Source organism: Pristiophorus japonicus, unplaced genomic scaffold, assembly GCF_044704955.1.
Source record: "Pristiophorus japonicus isolate sPriJap1 unplaced genomic scaffold, sPriJap1.hap1 HAP1_SCAFFOLD_442, whole genome shotgun sequence".
In the NCBI taxonomy this organism is placed as follows: Eukaryota; Metazoa; Chordata; class Chondrichthyes; family Pristiophoridae; genus Pristiophorus; species Pristiophorus japonicus.
The window spans coordinates 437,055-457,026 of NW_027254334.1; the positions used below are offsets into that span (position 1 = coordinate 437,055).

Below are 19,972 nucleotides of genomic sequence, written 5' to 3' on the forward strand. Positions count from 1 at the left end.
TGGAGGTGTTCGAAACCATGAGAGTCTGGACAGAGTAGATCGAGAGAAACTGTTCCCATTGGAGGAAGGGTTGAGAACCAGAGGACACAGATTTCAGATGATTGACAGAGGAACCAAAGCCGATGTAAGAAACCACTTTTTTACGCAGCGAGTGGTTAGGATCAGGAATGTAGATGTGGTGTGGTGCATACAGACATTTGGAAAAGCATGATTCAATCAAGCAGAGTCAGCATGGTTTTATGAAATGGAAATCATGTTTGACAAATTTACTGGAGTTCTTTAAGGCTGTAATGAGCAAGCTGGATAAAGGGGGAACCAGTGGATGTGGTGTATTTGGATTTCCAGAAGGCATTCGATAAGGTGCCACATAAAAGGTTACTGCACAAGATAAAAGTTCACGGGGTTGGGGGTAATATATTAGTAATGATAGAGGATTGGCTAAGTAATAGAAAACAGAGTCGGGATAAATGGGTCATTTTCCGGTCAGCAAACAGTGACTAGTGGGGTGCTGCAGGGATCGGTGCTGGGTCCTCAACTATTTACAATCTAGATTAATGATTTGGATGAAGGGACCGAGTGTAATGTAGCCAAGTTTGCTGATGTTACAAAGATGGGCGGGAAAGCAAATTGTGAGGACACAAAAAATCTACAAAGGGATTTAGACAGGCTAAGTGGTTAACTGCAGGAAGGGGTAACAGCAGGCGGTTAAGAAAGCAAATGGCATGTTGGCCTTCATAGTGAGGGGATTTGAGTGCAGGGGCAGGGAAGTGTTACTACAGTTATACAGGGCCTTAGTGAGGCCACACCTGGAGTATTGTGTACAGTTTTGGTCTCCTAACTTGAGGAAGGACATTCTTGCTATTGAGGGAGTGCAGCGAAGGTTCACCAGACTGATTCCCGGGATGGCGGGACTGACATATCAAGAAAGACTGGATCAACTGGGCTTGTATTCACTGGAGTTCAGAAGAATGAGGGGGGACCTCATAGAAACGTTGAAAATTCTGACGGGTTTAGACAGGTTCGATGCAGGAAGAATGTTCCCAATGTTGGGGAAGTCCAGAACCAGGGGTCACAGTCGAAGGATAAGGGGTAAGCCATTTAGGACCGAGCTGAGGAGAAACTTCTTCACCCAGAGAGTGATGAACCTGTGGAATTCTCTACCACAGAAGGTTGTTGAGGCCAATTCACTAAATATATTTAAAAAAGAGTTAGATGTAGTCCTTACTACTAGGGGGATCAAGGGGTATGGCGAGAAAGCAGGAAAGGGGTACTGAAGTTGAATGATCAGCCATGATCTTATTGAATGGCGGTGCAGGCTCGAAGGGCTGAATGGCCTGCTCCTGCACCTAATTTCTATGTTTCTATGTTTCTATATATTATTTTATCAATGAAGAACCAAGAACAGCAAATTATTTCTCATCTAATTTCACCCCAGGACTGAGCCACTGACCATCGAATGTCCCCAAATCTACACTCAGTGTTCATCCAGGGACTGAGATACCCCAAGGTATCTCCCACTGACCATCCAGTCCCACCCTCTACACTCAGTTGTTCACCCGGGGACTGAGATACCCCATGGTATCTCCCACTGACCATCCAGTGTCTCTGACCATCTACACTCAGTGTTCAGCCAGGGACTGAGATACCCCATGGTATCTCCCACTGACCATCCAGTCCCACCCTCTACACTCAGTGTTCACCCGGGGACTGAGATACCCATGAGGTCTGTCTGTGAGCAGTGAGTTGGATGGGAGGCTGAGCTGGGGGACAGATGGAAACCTGGTTTAGAGAAGGAGGAAAGGATCCAGGTTTAATTTGGGGAATTGTCTACCAGGGCGGAGAGTGACACTGAGGTTATTGGTGCTTTGGGGGTACACGCCGCTGTGTAACATTAACTGTGCTTTATATTAACATTAAATATCTTTCTGTCACTCAGTCGCAGACTCCGCACTCACTGACCCATATGTGGATCACACAGTCCTGGACCAGTCCTGGAGGAGCACGGATTGTAATGGGACTGAGTGCATCGGAACCCTTCAGTGTGATGGGGATTTTGACTACGGATGGTACAGATTTAAAAGGTAACGTGAGGGGAAAATGACAGATAAACTAGTCAATAAGCCAGAAGTAAATGTAGAAAAGAGAGCAGAGTGTGGGATTAGGAAGCGGTTGTGTGGAGAGAGCGGGATCATCAGTCAGAGCAATGGGGCAGGGTGTGAGTGGATACAGGGAAAGGGGAATGGCTTCTATCAGTTGATCATTGAATCAGTTCAGGGGCTGCCTCTGATTGTTGTTTCAGTTCTGGCGGATGGAAGATTCCGGAGACTGTGATCTCAGACACTCACTGCTCCACATGGGCCCCCGGCTGGTTAAACGGTATTGTCAGACTTTATAATCTCAGATTTACATTCACTGTCCAGCACTGTTCACCTCGGTTACATTCTTCAATATTTATAATCCTCATTTCTGGAGCTCATCCCACCGTGGGCCAAGGGAGAAGCGACGAGGACAGTTTGTTTTAACTGGGCTGGAAATCGCTGCTTCAAGACCTGGGAGATAAAGATCAAAAACTGCACCAGTTACTACATTTACCGGTTGAAGCCGACAAGCACCGGTTGCGATGCTTATTGTATAGGTACATTGCGGAATGTGAATGGTCCAGAAGAGTGACTCTGGGATGTCCCGTGTCACCCACCCACAGCAATAAGACAGTTACACGCGGCGGACCTCCCCTGGTTGTAAGGGACACCACAGACAAAGGACCTGAAACACAAAGTGGTCTTTTCACCAAAGTTCCACGGAGCTGAATCAGACGCTGTTCTCTGTGTGTATCGGACACTGTTCCCTGTGGTGTCCACTGATGGTGATAGACCCCAGTGTAGCCCTGGGCACCCACCCTCCCTCTCCAGGCGTTACAGGTCACGGGAAGTGGGATTGGGATATTCGGGGTTATAGAAAGACTGGTGTCTGGCAATCTCTGGACACTAGTACCAGTCTTATGGCCTGATCTGGTGTTCTCCACTCTGCACGCTCCCATGTCTCTCTTCCTTTATTACAGACCCAGAGACAACCCCAACTCAGGGACCCGAGGATCAATCGACTCGTGAAACCACTGACCATCCATCCACTATCCCAGGGGGGTCTACACCCTCAGGTATCTGCCTTGTGGGGTCCATTCTACACAGTCTGCTCACCCAGTGTAACTGCTGAAATCCTCAGTCCCAGAGATTCATCCATCTGTTACTGAGGGGAGTGGTTTGCAGTGACTGGGGGGCGAGGGATTGTAATATTCTGGGTTATATAAAGACTGGTATCTGACATTCTCTGGATATAGCATCAGCCTGATGGCCTGTTCTGTCATTCTCCACTCTCCCATGTCTCTCTTCCTTTATTACAGACCCAGAGACATCCCCAACTCAGGGGCCTGAGGATCAATCGACTTTCCAATCCACTGACCATCCATCCACTATCCCATGAAGGAAGATTCAAATAACCTTCCGAAGGTACTAGGGGACAGTGGGTCGAGTGAGAAGAAGGAACTGAAGGATATCCTTATTAGGCGGGAAATTGTGTTAGGGAAATTGATGGGATTGAAGTCCGATAAATCCCCGGGGCCTGAGAACCAGTTGATGTGGTGTATTTGGACTTTCAAAAGGCTTTCAACAAGTTCCTACACAAGAGATTAATGTGCAAAATTAAAGCATATGGGATTGCGGGTAGTGTGCTGACGTGGATTGAGAACTGGTTGGCAGACAGGAAGCAAAGAGTAGGAGTAAATGGGTACTTTTCAGAATGGCAGGCAGTGACTAGTGGGGTACCGCAAGGTTCTGTGCTGGGGTCCCAGCTGTTTACATTGTACATTAATGATTTAGACGAGGGGATTAAATGTAGTATCTCCAAATTTGCGGATGACACTATGTTGGGTGGCAGTGTGAGCTGCGAGGAGGATGCTATGAGGCTGCAGAGTGACTTGGATAGGTTAGGTGAGTTGGTAAATGCATGGCAGATGAAGTATAATGTGGATAAATGTGAGGTTATCCACTTTGGTGGTAAAAACAGAGAGACAGACTATTATCTGAATGGTGACAGATTAGGAAAAGGGAAGGTGCAACGAGACCTGGGTGTCATGGTACATCAGTCATTGAAGGTTGGCATGCAGGTACAGCAGGCGGTTAAGAAAGCAAATGGCAAGTTGACCTTCATAGCGAGGGGATTTGAGAACAGGGGCAGGGAGGTGTTACTACAGTTGTACAGGGCCTTGGTGAGGCCACACCTGGAGTATTGTGTACAGTTTTGGTCTCCTAACCTGAGGAAGGACATTCTTGCTATTGAGGGAGTGCAGCGAAGGTTCACCAGACTGATTCCCGGGATGGCGGGACTGACATATCAAGAAAGACTGGATTAACTGGGTTTGTATTCACTGGAGTTCAGAAGAATGAGAGGGGATCTCATAGAAATGTTTAAAATTCTGACAGGTTTAGAAAGGTTAGATGCAGGAAGAATGTTCCCAATGTTGGGGAAGTCCAGAACCAGGGGTCACAGTCTAAGGATAAGGGGTAAGCCATTTAGGACCGAGATGATGAGAAACTTCTTCACCCAGAGAGTGGTGAACCTGTGGAATTCTCAGAAGGTTGTTGAGGCCAATTCACTAAATATATTTAAAAAAGAGTTAGATGTAGTCCTTACTACTAGGGGGATCAAGGGGTATGGCGAGAAAGCAGGAATGGGGTACTGAAGTTGCATGTTCAGCCATGAACTCATTGAATGGCGGTGCAGGCGCGAAGGGCCGAATGGCCTATTCCTGCACCTATTTTCTATGTTTCTATTTTTCTATGATAGTCTGCATCCCAGAGTACTCAAGGAAGTGGCCCTAGAAATAGTGGGTGCATTGGTCGTCGGCAGCAGTCGGGAGCAGCATCAAGGAGGTCCGTTGGTGAGGCCTATAAAAGGCACAGCAGGGAGTCCTGGGCCCAGCGTCGGCGGCAGTCAGGAGCAGCGTCGAGGAGGTGCGTGGAAAGGCGTGACTTGTGCAGCTACAGGGATAAGGCAAAAAGAAGTAGAAAGAAACAGAAAGGTGACATCACAGCCAAGGGGGGTAAGTGATTAGCTGGTGATTGGTGAGTAGTTTTTCTTTTTTCTCTTCGATAACAGTGAGTAAACTTTAGCATTGTTGTTGGTTATCAAAGGGTTAAGCATGGCAGGAGAGCTCGGTCACGTGTTATGCTCCTCCTGTACCATATGGGAACTCAGGGACGACACCAGTGTTCCTGACGACTACGTGTGCGGGAAGTGTATCCGCCTCCAGCTCCTGACGGACCGCGTTGCGGAGTTGGAGCTGAGGGTGGATTCACTCTGGAGCATCCACGATGCTGAGAATGACGTGAGTAGCACGTGTAGCGAGTTGGTTGTACCGCTGGTGAAGGGTCCACAGCCAGATAGGGAATGGAAGACCAACAGGAAGAGCAGTGCAAGGAAGGTAGTGCAGGGGTCCCCTGTGGTCATCCCCCTGCAAAACAGATACACTGCTTTGGGTACTGTTGGGGGGGATGACTCATCAGGGGAGGGCAGCAGCAGCCAAGTTCATGGCACCGTGGCTGGCTCTGTTGCACAGGAGGGCAGGAAAAAGAGTGGGAGAGCGATAGTGATAGGGGATTCAATTGTAAGGGGAATAGATAGGCGTTTCTGCAGCCGCAACCGAGACTCCAGGATGGTATGTTGCCTCCCTGGTGCAAGGGTCAAGGATGTCTCGGAGCGGGTGCAGGACATTCTAAAAAGGGAGGGAGAACAGCCAGTTGTCGTGGTGCACATTGGTACCAATGACATAGGTAAAAAAAAGGGATGAGGTCCTACGAAACGAATTTAAGGAGCTGGGAGCTAAACTAAAAAGTAGGACCTCAAAAGTAGTAATCTCGGGATTGCTACCAGTGCCACGTGCTAGTCAGAGTAGGAATCGCAGGATAGCGCAGATGAATACGTTGGCTTGAGCAGTGGTGCAGCAGGGAGGGATTCAAATTCCTGGGGCATTGGAACCGGTTCTGGGGGAGGTGGGACCAGTACAAACCGGACGGTCTGCACCTGGGCAGGACCAGAACCAATGTCCTAGGGGGAGTGTTTGCTCATGCTGTTGGGGAGGAGTTAAATTAATATGGCAGGGGGATGGGAACCAATGCAGGGAGACAGAGGAAAACAAAAAGGAGACAAAAGCAAAAGACAGAAAGGAGATGAGGAAAAGTGGAGGGCAGAGAAACCCAAGGCAAAGAACAAAAAGGGCCACTGTACAGCAAAATTCTAAAAGGACAAAGGGTGTTAAAAAAAACAAGCCTGAAGGCTTTGTGTCTTAATGCAAGGAGTATCCGTAATAAGGTGGATGAATTAATTGTGCAAATAGATGTTAACAAATATGATGTGATTGGGATTACAGAGACGTGGCTCCAGGATGATTAGGGCTGGGAACTCAACATCCAGGGGTATTCAACATTCAGGAAGGATAGAATATAAGGAAAAGGAGGTGGGGTAGCATTGCTGGTTAAGGAGGAGATTAATGCAATATTTAGGAAGGACATTAGCTTGGATGATGTGGAATCTATATGAGTAGAGCTGCAGAATACCAAAGGGCAAAAAACATTAGTGGGAGTTGTGTACAGACCTCCAAACAGTAGTAGTGATGTTGGGGAGGGCATCAAACAGGAAATTAGGGGTGCATGCAATAAAGGTGCAGCAGTTATAATGGGTGACTTTAGTATGCACATAGATTGGGCTAACCAAACTGGAAGCAATACGATGGAGGAGGATTTCCTGGAGTGCATAAGGGATGGTTTTCTAGACCAATATGTCGAGGAACCAACTAGGGGGGAGGCCATCTTAGTCTGGGTGGATTAATTAGCAATCTCATTGTGCGAGGCCCCTTGGGGAAGAGTGACCATAATATGGTGGAATTCTGCATTAGGATGGAGAATGAAACAGTTAATTCAGAGAACTTAAAGAAGGCTAACTTTGAAGGTATGAGGCGTGAATTGGCTAGGATTGATTGGTGAATGATACTTAAGAGGTTGACTGTGGATGGGCAATGGCAGACATTTAGAGACCGCATGGATGAACTACAACAATTGTACATCCCTGTCTGGCGTAAAAATAAAAAAGGGAAGGTGGCTCAACCGTGGCTATCAAGGGAAATCAGGGATAGTATTAAAGCCAAGGAAGTGGCATATAAATTGGCCAGAAATAGCAGTGAACCCGGGGACTGGGAGAAATTTAGAACTCAGCAGAGGAGGACAAAGGGTTTGATTAGGGCAGGGAAAATGGAGTACGAGAAGAAGCTTGCAGGAAACATTAAGACGAATTGCAAAAGTTTCTATAGGTATGTAAAGAGAAAAAGGTTAGTAAAGACAAACGTAGGTCCCCTGCAGTCAGAATCAGGGGAAGTCATAACGGGGAACAAAGAAATGGCGGACCAATTAAACAAGTACTTTGGTTCGGTATTCACTAAGGAGGACATTAACAACCTTCCGGATATAAGAGGGGTCAGAGGGTCTAGTAAGGAGGAGGAACTGAGGGAAATCCTTATTAATCGGGAAATTGTGTTGGGGAAATTAATGGGATTGAAGGCCGATAAATCCCCAGGGCCTGATGGACTGCATCCCAGAGTACTTAAGGAGATGGCCTTGGAAATAGCGGATGCATTGACAGTCACTTTCCAACATTCCATTGACTCTGTAAATACTGACACACTCCCGGGGACCCCCTGTAAATACATACACACTCTCCCAGAGACTCCCTGTAAATACTGGCACACTCCTGGAGACCCCCTGTAAATACTGGCACACTCCCAGGGACCCCCTGTAAATACTGACACACTCCCGGGCACCCCCTGTAAATACATACACACTCTCCCAGAGACTCCCTGTAAATACTGGCACACTCCTGGAGACCCGCTGTAAATACTGGCACACTCCCAGGGACCCCCTGTAAATACTGACACACTCCCGGGCACCCCCTGTAAATACATACACACTCTCCCAGAGACTCCCTGTAAATACTGGCACACTCCTGGAGACCCCCTGTAAATACTGGCACACTCCCGGGGACCCCCTGTAAATACTGACACACTCCCAGGGACCCCCTGTAAATACTGGCACACTCCCAGGGACCCCCTGTAAATACTGACACACTCTCCCAGAGACTCCCTGTAAATACTGGCACACTCCTGGAGACCCCCTGTAAATACTGGCACACTCCCGGGAACTCCCTGTAAATACTGGCACACTCCCGGGAACTCCCTGTAAATACTGACATACTCCCGGGAACCCCCTGTAAATACTAACACACTCCCGGGGGACCCCCCTGTAAATACTGACACACTCCCAGGGACCTCCTGTACATACTGACACACTCCTGGGGACCTCAGTAAATAATGACACACTCCTGGGGAGCCCCTGTAAATACTGACACACTCCCGGGGACCTCCTGTAAATTATGACACATTCCCATGACCACCTGTAAATACTAACACACTCCCAGGGACCCCCCATGAATATTGACACACTCCCAGGGACCTCCCGTAAATACTAACAGACTCCCAGGGACCCCCTGTAAATAGTGACACACTCCCGGGAACTCCCTGTGAATACTGACACACTCCCGGGGACCCCCTGTAAATACTGACTCACCCCAAGGGGACCCCCTGTAATTATTGACACACTCCCGTGACCGCATGTAAATACTGACACACGCCCGGGGACCCTCTATAAATACTGACACATTACTGTGGAACCTATGTAAATATTGGCACAGTCCCGGAACCCCCTGCAAATACTGACACAGTTACTAGGACCCCCAGTCAATACTGACATACACCCGGTGACCAAATGTAATTAATGACACACTCCGAGAGACCCTCTGTAAATAGTGACACTCTCTCGGGGACCCCCTTTAAATACTGACACGCTCCCGGGGAAACCCTGTAAATACTGCCACACTTCCGGGGACCCCCTGTAAATACTGACACACTCCCAGGGACACCCTGTAAATACTGACACCCTCCCAGGGATCCCCTGTAAATACCGACACACTCACGGGGACCCCCTGTCAATACAGACGCACTCCTCCGGACACCCTGTAAACACTGACACACCCCCGGGGACCCCCTGTAAATATTGACACACACCCGGGGACCTCCTGTAAATAATGACACACTCCCAGGGACCCCCTGTAAATAGTGACACATTCCCTTGGGACAACCTGTAAATACTAACACACTCCCGGGGACCCCCTGTAAATACTGACACACTCCCAGGGACCCCCTGTAAATACTGACACACTCCCGGGGATCCCCTGTAAATACTGACACACTCCCAGGAACCCCCTGTAGATACTGACAGACTCCCAGAGACCCCTTGTAAATACTGACACGCTCCTGGGGACCCCCTGTAAATACTGACACACTCCCAGGGACCCCCTGTAAATACTGACACACTCCCGGGGATCCCCTGTAAATACTGACACACTCCCGGGGAGCCCCTGTAAATACTGACACACTCCCGGGGACCCCCTGTAAATACTGACACATTCCCAGGGACCCCCTGTAAATACTGACACACTCCCGGGGATCCCCTGGAAATACTGACACACTCCCAGGAACCCCCTGTAGATACTGACACACTCCCAGAGACCCCTTGTAAATACTGACACGCTCCTGGGGACCCCCTGTAAATACTGACACACTCCCAGGGACCCCCTGTAAATACTGACACACACCCGGGGACCCCCTGTAAATACTGACACACTCCCGGGGATTCCCTGTAAATACTGACACACTCCCAGGAACCCCCTGTAGATACTGACACACTCCCGGGAATCCCCTGTAAATACTGACACACTCCCAGGAACCCCCTTTAGATACTGACAGACTCCCAGAGACCCCTTGTAAATACTGACACGCTCCTGGGGACCCCCTGTAAATACTGACACACTCCCAGGAACCCCCTGTAGATACTGACAAACACCCGGGGATCCCCTGTAAATACTGACACACTCCCAGGGAGCCCCTGTAAATACTGACACACTCCCGGGGACCCCCTGTAAATACTGACACATTCCCAGGGACCCCCTGTAAATACTGACACACTCCCGGGGATCCCCTGGAAATACTCCCAGGAACCCCCTGTAGATACTGACACACTCCCGGGAATCCCCTGTAAATACTGACACACTCCCAGGAACCCCCTGTAGATACTGACACACTCCCGGGAATCCCCTGTAAATACTGACACACTCCCAGGGAGCCCCTGTAAATACTGACACACTCCCGGTGACCCCTGTAAATACTGACACATTCCCAGGGACCCCCTGTAAATACTGACACACTCCCGGGGATCCCCTGGAAATACTGACAAACTCCCAGGAACCCCCTGTAGATACTGACACACTCCCAGAGACCCCTTGTAAATACTGACATGCACCTGGGGACCCCCTGTAAATACTGACACACTCCCAGGGACCCCCTGTAAATACTGACACACACCCGGGGACCCCCTGTAAATACTGACACACTCCCGGGGATTCCCTGTAAATACTGACACACTCCCGGGGACCCCCTGTAAATACATACACACTCTCCCAGGGACCCCCTGTAAATACTGGCACACTCCTGGAGACCCCCTGTAAATACTGGCACACTCCCGGGAACTCCCTGTAAATACTGGCACACTCCCGGGAACTCCCTGTAAATACTGACATACTCCCGGGAACCCCCTGTAAATACTAACACACTCCCGGGGGACCCCCCTGTAAATACTGACACACTCCCAGGGACCTCCTGTACATACTGACACACTCCTGGGGACCCCAGTAAATAATGACACACTCCTGGGGACCCCCTGTAAACACTGACACACTCCCGGGGATCTCCTGTAAATTATGACACATTCCCATGACCACCTGTAAATACTAACACACTCCCAGGGACCCCCCATGAATATTGACACACTCCCAGGGACCTCCCGTAAATACTGACAGACTCCCAGGGACCCCCTGTAAATAGTGACACACTCCCGGGGACCCCCTGTAAATACTGACACACTCCCGGGAACTCCCTGTGAATACTGACACACTCCCGGGGACCCCCTGTAAATACTGACTCACCCCAAGGGGACCCCCTGTAATTATTGACACACTCCCGTGACCGCATGTAAATACTGACACACGCCCGGGGACCCTCTATAAATACTGACACATTACTGTGGAACCTATGTAAATATTGGCACAGTCCCGGAACCCCCTGCAAATACTGACACAGTTACTAGGACCCCCAGTCAATACTGACATACACCCGGTGACCAAATGTAATTAATGACACACTCCTAGAGACCCTCTGTAAATAGTGACACTCTCTCGGGGACCCCCTTTAAATACTGACACGCTCCCGGGGAAACCCTGTAAATACTGCCACACTTCCGGGGACCCCCTGTAAATACTGACACACTCCCAGGGACACCCTGTAAATACTGACACCCTCCCAGGGATCCCCTGTAAATACCGACACACTCACGGGGACCCCCTGTCAATACAGACGCACTCCTCCGGACACCCTGTAAACACTGACACACCCCCGGGGACCCCCTGTAAATATTGACACACCCCCGGGGACCTCCTGTAAATACTGACAAACTCCCAGGGACCCCCTGTAAATAGTGACACATTCCCTTGGGACAACCTGTAAATACTGACACACACCCGGGGACCCCCTGTAAATACTGACACACTCCCAGGGACCCCCTGTAAATACTGACACACTCCCGGGGATCCCCTGTAAATACTGACACACTCCCAGGAACCCCCTGTAGATACTGACACACTCCCAGAGACCAATTGTAAATACTGACACGCTCCTGGGGACCCCCTGTAAATACTGACACACTCCCAGGGACCCCCTGTAAATACTGACACACACCCGGGGACCCCCTGTAAATACTGACACACTCACGGGGATTCCCTGTAAATACTGACACACTCCCAGGAACCCCCTGTAGATACTGACACACTCCCGGGAATCCCCTGTAAATACTGACACACTCCCAGGAACCCCCTTTAGATACTGACAGACTCCCAGAGACCCCTTGTAAATACTGACACGCTCCTGGGGACCCCCTGTAAATACTGACACACTCCCAGGAACCCCCTGTAGATACTGACACACACCCGGGGATCCCCTGTAAATACTGACACACTCCCAGGGAGCCCCTGTAAATACTGACACACTCCCGGGGACCCCCTGTAAATACTGACACATTCCCAGGGACCCCCTGTAAATACTGACACACTCCCGGGGATTCCCTGTAAATACTGACACACTCCCGGGGACCCCCTGTAAATACTGACACACTCCCAGGGACCCCCTGTAAATACTGACACACTCCCGGGGATCCCCTGTAAATACTGACACACTCCCAGGAACCCCCTGTAGATACTGACAGACTCCCAGAGACCCCTTGTAAATACTGACACGCTCCTGGGGACCCCCTGTAAATACTGACACACTCCCAGGAACCCCCTGTAGATACTGACACACACCCGGGGATCCCCTGTAAATACTGACACACTCCCAGGGAGCCCCTGTAAATACTGACACACTCCCGGGGACCCCCTGTAAATACTGACACATTCCCAGGGACCCCCTGTAAATACTGACACACTCCCGGGGATTCCCTGTAAATACTGACACACTCCCGGGGACCCCCTGTAAATACATACACACTCTCCCAGATACTCCCTGTAAATACTGGCACACTCCTGGAGACCCCCTGTAAATACTGGCACACTCCCGGGAACTCCCTGTAAATACTGGCACACTCCCGGGAACTCCCTGTAAATACTGACATACTCCCGGGAACCCCCTGTAAATACTAACACACTCCCGGGGGACCCCCCTGTAAATACTGACACACTCCCAGGGACCTCCTGTACATACTGACACACTCCTGGGGACCCCAGTAAATAATGACACACTCCTGGGGACCCCCTGAAAACACTGACACACTCCCGGGGATCTCCTGTAAATTATGACACATTCCCATGACCACCTGTAAATACTAACACACTCCCAGGGACCCCCCATGAATATTGACACACTCCCAGGGACCTCCCGTAAATACTGACAGACTCCCAGGGACCCCCTGTAAATAGTGACACACTCCCGGGGACCCCCTGTAAATACTGACACACTCCCGGGAACTCCCTGTGAATACTGACACACTCCCGGGGACCCCCTGTAAATACTGACTCACCCCAAGGGGAACCCCTGTAATTATTGACACACTCCCATGACCGCATGTAAATACTGACACACGCCCGGGGACCCCCTATAAATACTGACACATTACTGTGGAACCTATGTAAATATTGGCACAGTCCCGGAACCCCCTGCAAATACTGACACAGTTACTAGGACCCCCAGTCAATACTGACATACACCCGGTGACCAAATGTAATTAATGACACACTCCTAGAGACCCTCTGTAAATAGTGACACTCTCTCGGGGACCCCCTTTAAATACTGACACGCTCCCGGGGAAACCCTGTAAATACTGCCACACTTCCGGGGACCCCCTGTAAATACTGACACACTCCCAGGGACACCCTGTAAATACTGACACCCTCCCAGGGATCCCCTGTAAATACTGACACACTCCCAGGAACCCCTTGTAGATACTGACACACTCCCAGAGACCAATTGTAAATACTGACACGCTCCTGGGGACCCCCTGTAAATACTGACACACTCCCAGGGACCCCCTGTAAATACTGACACACACCCGGGGACCCCCTGTAAATACTGACACCCTCCCAGGGATCCCCTGTAAATACCGACACACTCACGGGGACCCCCTGTCAATACAGACGCACTCCTCCGGACACCCTGTAAACACTGACACACCCCCGGGGACCCCCTGTAAATATTGACACACCCCCGGGGACCTCCTGTAAATACTGACACACTCCCAGGGACCCCCTGTAAATAGTGACACATTCCCTTGGGACAACCTGTAAATACTGACACACTCCCAGGAACCCCCTGTAAATACTAACACACTCCCAGGGACCCCCCATGAATATTGACACACTCCCAGGGACCTCCCGTAAATACTGACAGACTCCCAGGGACCCCCTGTAAATAGTGACACACTCCCGGGGACCCCCTGTAAATACTGACACACTCCCGGGAACTCCCTGTGAATACTGACACACTCCCGGGGACCCCCTGTAAATACTGACTCACCCCAAGGGGAACCCCTGTAATTATTGACACACTCCCATGACCGCATGTAAATACTGACACACGCCCGGGGACCCCCTATAAATACTGACACATTACTGTGGAACCTATGTAAATATTGGCACAGTCCCGGAACCCCCTGCAAATACTGACACAGTTACTAGGACCCCCAGTCAATACTGACATACACCCGGTGACCAAATGTAATTAATGACACACTCCTAGAGACCCTCTGTAAATAGTGACACTCTCTCGGGGACCCCCTTTAAATACTGACACGCTCCCGGGGAAACCCTGTAAATACTGCCACACTTCCGGGGACCCCCTGTAAATACTGACACACTCCCAGGGACACCCTGTAAATACTGACACCCTCCCAGGGATCCCCTGTAAATACTGACACACTCCCAGGAACCCCTTGTAGATACTGACACACTCCCAGAGACCAATTGTAAATACTGACACGCTCCTGGGGACCCCCTGTAAATACTGACACACTCCCAGGGACCCCCTGTAAATACTGACACACACCCGGGGACCCCCTGTAACTACTGACACCCTCCCAGGGATCCCCTGTAAATACCGACACACTCACGGGGACCCCCTGTCAATACAGACGCACTCCTCCGGACACCCTGTAAACACTGACACACCCCCGGGGACCCCCTGTAAATATTGACACACCCCCGGGGACCTCCTGTAAATACTGACACACTCCCAGGGACCCCCTGTAAATAGTGACACATTCCCTTGGGACAACCTGTAAATACTGACACACTCCCAGGAACCCCCTGTAAATACTGACACACTCCCGGGGATCCCCTGTAAATACTGACACACTCCCAGGAACCCCTTGTAGATACTGACACACTCCCAGAGACCAATTGTAAATACTGACACGCTCCTGGGGACCCCCTGTAAATATTGACACACTCCCAGGGACCCCCTGTAAATACTGACACACACCCGGGGACCCCCTGTAAATACTGACACACTCCCGGGGATTCCCTGTAAATACTGACACACTCCCAGGAACCCCCTGTAGATACTGACACACTCCCGGGAATCCCCTGTAAATACTGACACACTCCCAGGAACCCCCTTTAGATACTGACAGACTCCCAGAGACCCCTTGTAAATACTGACACGCTCCTGGGGACCCCCTGTAAATACTGACACACTCCCAGGAACCCCCTGTAGATACTGACAAACACCCGGGGATCCCCTGTAAATACTGACACACTCCCAGGGAGCCCCTGTAAATAATGACACACTCCCGGGGACCCCCTGTAAATACTGACACATTCCCAGGGACCCCCTGTAAATACTGACACACTCCCGGGGATCCTCTGGAAATACTGACACACTCCCAGGAACCCCCTGTAGATACTGACACACTCCCGGGAATCCCCTGTAAATACTGACACACTCCCAGGGAGCCCCTGTCGATACTGACACACTCCCGGGGATCCCCTGTAAATACTGACACACTCCCAGGGAGCCCCTGTAAATACGGACACATTCCCGGGGACACCCTGTAAATACTGACACATTCCCAGGGACCCCCTGTAAATACTGACACACTCCCGGGGATCCCCTGGAAATACTGACACACTCCCAGGAACCCCCTGTAGATACTGACACACTCCCAGAGACCCCTTGTAAATACTGACACACTCCCAGGGACCCCCCATGAATATTGACACACTCCCAGGGACCTCCCGTAAATACTGACAGACTCCCAGGGACCCCCTGTAAATAGTGACACACTCCCGGGGACCCCCTGTAAATACTGACACACTCCCGGGAACTCCCTGTGAATACTGACACACTCCCGGGGACCCCCTGTAAAAACTGACTCACCCCAAGGGGACCCCCTGTAATTATTGACACACTCCCGTGACCGCATGTAAATACTGACACACGCCCGGGGACCCTCTATAAATACTGACATATTACTGTGGAACCTATGTAAATATTGGCACAGTCCCGGAACCCCCTGCAAATACTGACACAGTTACTAGGACCCCCAGTCAATACTGACATACACCCGGTGACCAAATGTAATTAATGACACACTCCTAGAGACCCTCTGTAAATAGTGACACTCTCTCGGGGACCCCCTTTAAATACTGACACGCTCCCGGGGAAACCCTGTAAATACTGCCACACTTCCGGGGACCCCCTGTAAATACTGACACACTCCCAGGGACACCCTGTAAATACTGACACCCTCCCAGGGATCCCCTGTAAATACCGACACACTCACGGGGACCCCCTGTCAATACAGACGCACTCCTCCGGACACCCTGTGAACACTGACACACCCCCGGGGACCCCCTGTAAATATTGACACACCCCCGGGGACCTCCTGTAAATACTGACACACTCCCAGGGACCCCCTGTAAATAGTGACACATTCCCTTGGGACAACCTGTAAATACTGACACACTCCCAGGAACCCCCTGTAAATACTGACACACTCCCGGGGATCCCCTGTAAATACTGACACACTCCCAGGAACCCCTTGTAGATACTGACACACTCCCAGAGACCAATTGTAAATACTGACACGCTCCTGGGGACCCCCTGTAAATACTGACACACTCCCAGGGACCCCCTGTAAATACTGACACACACCCGGGGACCCCCTGTAAATACTGACACACTCCCGGGGATTCCCTGTAAATACTGACACACTCCCAGGAACCCCCTGTAGATACTGACACACTCCCGGGAATCCCCTGTAAATACTGACACACTCCCAGGAACCCCCTTTAGATACTGACAGACTCCCAGAGACCCCTTGTAAATACTGACACGCTCCTGGGGACCCCCTGTAAATACTGACACACTCCCAGGAACCCCCTGTAGATACTGACAAACACCCGGGGATCCCCTGTAAATACTGACACACTCCCAGGGAGCCCCTGTAAATACTGACACACTCCCGGGGACCCCCTGTAAATACTGACACATTCCCAGGGACCCCCTGTAAATACTGACACACTCCCGGGGATCCTCTGGAAATACTGACACACTCCCAGGAACCCCCTGTAGATACTGACACACTCCCGGGAATCCCCTGTAAATACTGACACACTCCCAGGGAGCCCCTGTCGATACTGACACACTCCCGGGGATCCCCTGTAAATACTGACACACTCCCAGGGAGCCCCTGTAAATACGGACACATTCCCGGGGACACCCTGTAAATACTGACACATTCCCAGGGACCCCCTGTAAATACTGACACACTCCCGGGGATCCCCTGGAAATACTGACACACTCCCAGGAACCCCCTGTAGATACTGACACACTCCCAGAGACCCCTTGTAAATACTGACACACTCCCAGGGACCCCCCATGAATATTGACACACTCCCAGGGACCTCCCGTAAATACTGACAGACTCCCAGGGACCCCCTGTAAATAGTGACACACTCCCGGGGACCCCCTGTAAATACTGACACACTCCCGGGAACTCCCTGTGAATACTGACACACTCCCGGGGACCCCCTGTAAAAACTGACTCACCCCAAGGGGACCCCCTGTAATTATTGACACACTCCCGTGACCGCATGTAAATACTGACACACGCCCGGGGACCCTCTATAAATACTGACATATTACTGTGGAACCTATGTAAATATTGGCACAGTCCCGGAACCCCCTGCAAATACTGACACAGTTACTAGGACCCCCAGTCAATACTGACATACACCCGGTGACCAAATGTAATTAATGACACACTCCTAGAGACCCTCTGTAAATAGTGACACTCTCTCGGGGACCCCCTTTAAATACTGACACGCTCCCGGGGAAACCCTGTAAATACTGCCACACTTCCGGGGACCCCCTGTAAATACTGACACACTCCCAGGGACACCCTGTAAATACTGACACCCTCCCAGGGATCCCCTGTAAATACCGACACACTCACGGGGACCCCCTGTCAATACAGACGCACTCCTCCGGACACCCTGTAAACACTGACACACCCCCGGGGACCCCCTGTAAATATTGACACACCCCCGGGGACCTCCTGTAAATACTGACACACTCCCAGGGACCCCCTGTAAATAGTGACACATTCCCTTGGGACAACCTGTAAATACTGACACACACCCGGGGACCCCCTGTAAATACTGACACACTCCCAGGGACCCCCTGTAAATACTGACACACTCCCGGGTATCCCCTGTAAATACTGATACACTCCCAGGAACCCCCTGTAGATACTGACAGACTCCCAGAGACCCCTAGTAAATACTGACACGCTCCTGGGGACCCCCTGTAAATACTGACACACGCCCAGGGACCCCCTGGAAATACTGACACACTCCCAGGAACCCCCTGTAGATACTGACACACTCCCAGAGACCCCTTGTAAATACTGACACGCTCCTGGGGACCCCCTGTAAATACTGACACACTCCCAGGGACCCCCTGTAAATACTGACACACACCCGGGGACCCCCTGTAAATACTGACACACTCCCGGGGATTCCCTGTAAATACTGACACACTTCCAGGAACCCCCTGTAGATACTGACACACTCCCGGGAATCCCCTGTAAATACTGACACACTCCCAGGAACCCCCTTTAGATACTGACAGACTCCCAGAGACCCCTTGTAAGTACTGACACGCTCCTGGGGACCCCCTGTAAATACTGACACACTCCCAGGAACCCCCTGTAGATACTGACATACTCCCGGGGATCCCCTGTAAATACTGACACACTCCCAGGGAGCCCCTGTAGATACTGACACACTCCCGGGGATCCCCTGTAAATACTGACACACTCCCAGGGAGCCTCTGTAAATACTGACACATTCCCGGGGACCCCCTGTAAATACTGACACATTCCCAGGGACCCCCTGTAAATACTGACACACTCCCGGGGATCCCCTGGAAATACTGACAGACTCCCATGAACCCCCTGTAGATACTGACACACTCCCAGAGACCCCTTGTAAATACTGACACACTCCCAGGGACACCCCATGAACATTGACACACTCCCAGGGACCTCCCGTAAATACTGACAGACTCCCAGGGACCCCCTGTAAATAGTGACACACTCCCGTGGACCCCCTGTAAATACTGACACACTCCCGGGAACTCCCTGTGAATACTGACACACTCCCGGGGACCCCCTGTAAATACTGACTCACCCCAAGGGGACCCCCTGTAATTATTGACACACTCCCGTGACCGCATGTAAATACTGACACACGCCCGGGGACCCTCTATAAATACTGACACATTACTGTGGAACCTATGTAAATATTGGCACAGTCCCGGAACCCCCTGCAAATACTGACACAGTTACTAGGACCCCCAGTCAATACTGACATACACCCGGTGACCAAATGTAATTAATGACACACTCCTAGAGACCCTCTGTAAATAGTGACACTCTCTCGGGGACCCCCTTTAAATACTGACACGCTCCCGGGGAAACCCTGTAAATACTGCCACACTTCCGGGGACCGCCTGTAAATACTGACACACTCCCAGGGACACCCTGCAAATACTGACACCCTCCCAGGGATCCCCTGTAAATACCGACACACTCACGGGGACCCCCTGTCAATACAGACGCACTCCTCCGGACACCCTGTAAACACTGACACACCCCCGGGGACCCCCTGTAAATATTGACACACCCCCGGGGACCTCCTGTAAATACTGACA

At 51.0% G+C, this 19,972-nt stretch overlaps 1 protein-coding gene across 1 annotated transcript in view; it reads left to right on the top strand.

The window, feature by feature from the left end:
• Window positions 1-19,972, top strand: part of LOC139251759 (beta-1,4 N-acetylgalactosaminyltransferase 2-like) — a 182,029-nt gene that overhangs the window by 146,482 nt on the left and 15,575 nt on the right. Inside the window, exon 6 of the mRNA XM_070873298.1 lies at window positions 1,937-2,081. Within this exon, the coding sequence (XP_070729399.1) occupies window positions 1,937-2,081 (145 nt within the window). The remainder of the gene's footprint in view (window positions 1-1,936; window positions 2,082-19,972) is intronic.